The sequence below is a fragment of the Elephantulus edwardii genome, unplaced genomic scaffold, assembly GCF_000299155.1.
Source record: "Elephantulus edwardii isolate Elephantulus edwardi_28Jun2011 unplaced genomic scaffold, EleEdw1.0 scaffold00049, whole genome shotgun sequence".
Lineage (NCBI taxonomy): Eukaryota > Metazoa > Chordata > Mammalia > Macroscelidea > Macroscelididae > Elephantulus > Elephantulus edwardii.
The window spans coordinates 12189477-12192579 of record NW_006399799.1 but is presented as its reverse complement, the minus strand read 5'-3'; the positions used below and the strand labels follow the sequence as shown (position 1 = coordinate 12192579).

The window sequence follows — 3103 nt, the reverse complement described above, 5'->3', positions numbered from 1 at the left end:
AGAGGTGGGGTGCAGACAACTCCCCTAAAATGGCGATTAAGGGAGAGAAGAGGGTTCAGAAGGGTGCTTTGGTGGCCCAGTGGCAAAATGCCGAGCTGCAATCTGGAAGTCTGCAGTTCGAGGCCATCAGCTGCTTTGGGGGAGAAAGTTGGGCAATCTCCTCCTCAGTGATTAACTGCCTCTTAAAAACCCACCAGAAGGTCCGCTATGGGTCATTCCGACTCTACACAACACGACAACAGAGGCTTCAAGGGACCTCTCATCCGGGAAAGCTTTAAATATGCTTTAAATGGAAGAAGCCCGTGTGTTTCTATGTGGAGAGGAAAGACTTGTGGGGAGCCAAGGCCGATGAATAGGGGCTGGACAGAATTTCCCCCCTGTTCTGCAGGCCCCTAAGGCTGGGGAGGAGAGTGGAAGCCCGTGTGTTTCTATGTGGAGAGGAAAGACTTGTGGGGAGCCAAGGCCGATGAATAGGGGCTGGACAGAATTTCCCCCCTGTTCTGCAGGCCCCTAAGGCTGGGGAGGAGAGTGGATTGATGTCTGCGGACCTGGGGCGCCTGCTGTGGGTGTTCTGGGCCCAGGAAGTCAGGGCCATACATGAACCCAGACGCGCTCTGCCTCCTCACAGACAGAGCGCGATGCTGTGGGTCCTGCCCTGGCTCACCCGGTGGGGCCTCCGAGAAGGAGAGGCGAAGCTGGAGGGGAGGAGAGAGGCTGGAGGGTGGGGGCTGGCGGCTGGACCGAGCAGGGCGGAGCGGGCTGAGGGCGCGGGCCTGCCTCCCCGGCTCTCAGGTGACAGACCCGCCCCGCGCCCCGCTATTCAGGAGGCTCGGCCCCGGAGCAGCCCGCGCCCAGCCTGTGCCCGTCGGTGCGAGGGTCGCACTGTCCTGCCGCGGATCGGCCATGGCCGCGCCCCGCAGCCTGCTCGTGCTCCTCCAGGTTCTCGGACTCGCCCTGGCGCAGATCGTAAGTCCCGTGTCCGTTCCGTGCGGGCGTCCAGGGTGGGGGTCGGGGGCTCAAGACCCTAGAGCCTGGTGAAGAGCTCTGCCTCTCCCACCTCTAACCCGAGGCACCTCCTAACTGAGGGGACAGTTTAAGACAGTCCCCGCTCAGGGTCCCTCCGTGGGGACGTCTGTGGTGCACATCGTGGCTCCATAAAAGGAGGTGAGTAAACCGGGGAGCCGGAGGAACCCTGACCGGAGATGCTCGCCTTGCCTGGAGACAGGCCGCACGGGACAGGCGCTGGCGCCTGGTCCTGGCAGCCAGGAGAGCCCAGGTGGCGCGGGAGACAATGGTGTCCATTCATGGGGTTTCCAAGCCTCGGCTTCCGCCGCCTCGCAGGACTCCAGCCTGACGCCGCTGCCACTCGTGGCCGCTTTTCTGAGGACTAATGGGCCGCGAGCTCAGCGCCGCTAGGAGACCCCCCGCCCAGTGATGCTCGGTGCTGAGCGCGCGGGGTCTGCAGCTCGCCTTTAGGTCAACAGCCTGTCTCTTCCGACATGAGGAGGGCATAAGTTCCCTACCCCTACAACAGGGCTCCCCAGGACAGAGCAGAGGACGGTGCTGGAGAGGAGGGAAAGCACTGACTTTCCCAACCTATCGCCCCCCACCTTTCCTCCAGGCCTTTACCTTACAGGGTGGAGCAATTCACCGTCTACACTTCTTGTTCCTCTAAAAACAGTAATAAAAGCACCAGCTTCCTAACCACCTGTGACTAATCTGAATGATCACTCCCCATCCAGACCTCACCAAGACAGAACAGACGACAAGGTTCAGTGCGGGGAGTCTAGCAATCGTAGGACCAAATCCTGGCTCCACCACTTCTCTGTGACACTTTACAGCTCCAGTTGCCACTGAGCATGTCGCAGACTCATGGGGACCCCGTGTACATTAGCATAAGACTATGTGTCGTAGGATTTTTAGTAGCTGATTTTTCAGAATTAAGTGTCTTTTTTTTTTTTTCCCTTCCAAAACACCTCTGGATGGTCTCAAACCTCCAGCGTTTGCATTAGCAGCCAGGGGTGTCAACAGTTTGCCCCACCCAGCGACTCCTCTATGCCTTTATTCTTCCTGCCCTACTTCTTCAACAGTACCTGATACACAGCGGATTTTCAAGAAATGAGAACTCGCAGCAGTCGGCGAGAGATTTCTCTCTGGGGAAGGTTCACCCCCAGCAGCTCCTAGGACCTCCTAAACCCTGCAGTTAAGAGCTGTACCCTCCTGTGTGTTTTCAGAGAGGTCCGCCTGGAGAGCCGGGCCCGCCGGGCCCCCCGGGCCCGCCAGGAGTACCTGGATCTGACGGCATCGACGTGAGTGTGAAACGCGGGACCCTGGTGGGAGGGAGGCGGGCGACAAAGGACAGCTTTGTGTGCGATGGGCTGGGGGATGGGATGAGCGGCTAGGGGGCTGGCGGCGCAGTGCCCCCTGTCGCCAGTAGGCGGCGCCGGCCCTCTCTACAAGAGCCCGTTTGTTCTACCGAAAACCTCAAACCCTCGCTGAGCGACGAGCCCGTTATAACCGCCAGGCGACAAGGAGCTGCTGTTCCGCCTGCTGGCTGCAGCCCACAGCGGTCCTGGTCCCCCTCTCCTCTGCTCTCCTCTCCTCCCTTCCCGTCCCGTCGAGGTCAGGATGCCTCACTCCCTCTCCTTGGCCCTGGCACGCTTCTGCAGGCAGCTTGGGAGCCTTGGTCAAGTCAGCTGGGGCCAGGTTCCTGTCTCTTCCCTTCAATTTTTTTTTTTTTTTTACCTCCCGATTTAGAAACAGCTGAGGTTATTCCGCTCTCCTTAGCGTGGTGAGGGTTAAATACCTCATTCTGGAGGCTCCCCCAGGAGGTCGGCTTGATGTTTACCCGCTTGGACAGACTTCTATTCAACCTGGTGCCCCCACCCGCCCCCAAACCCAGAACGCTGGAGCTGGGTCTCAGCCAGAATCTGGCTACTGCCGCCTCTGAAAAGCTGGAGGCCTCTGGGGGGCTGGATGTAACTCCACAGGTCCTGCCTGCCCTCACCAAGGGTCCTTTGTCACTGCGCAAAGAAGTTCTTTGGAAGCAGACCCTTAAATTCCATGTCCACTCACCACACACACACACACCACACACACACAC

The 3103-nt window shown here is 59.3% G+C and overlaps 1 protein-coding gene across 1 annotated transcript in view; it reads left to right on the top strand.

Moving 5' to 3' along the window:
- The first annotated feature begins 903 nt into the window (after positions 1-903).
- COL9A2 (collagen, type IX, alpha 2) overlaps positions 904-3103 on the top strand; it is a 17015-nt gene continuing 14815 nt past the window's right edge. The window contains exons 1-2 of the mRNA XM_006886506.1: positions 904-966; positions 2235-2309. Of these exons, the coding sequence (XP_006886568.1) occupies positions 904-966; positions 2235-2309 (138 nt within the window). The remainder of the gene's footprint in view (positions 967-2234; positions 2310-3103) is intronic.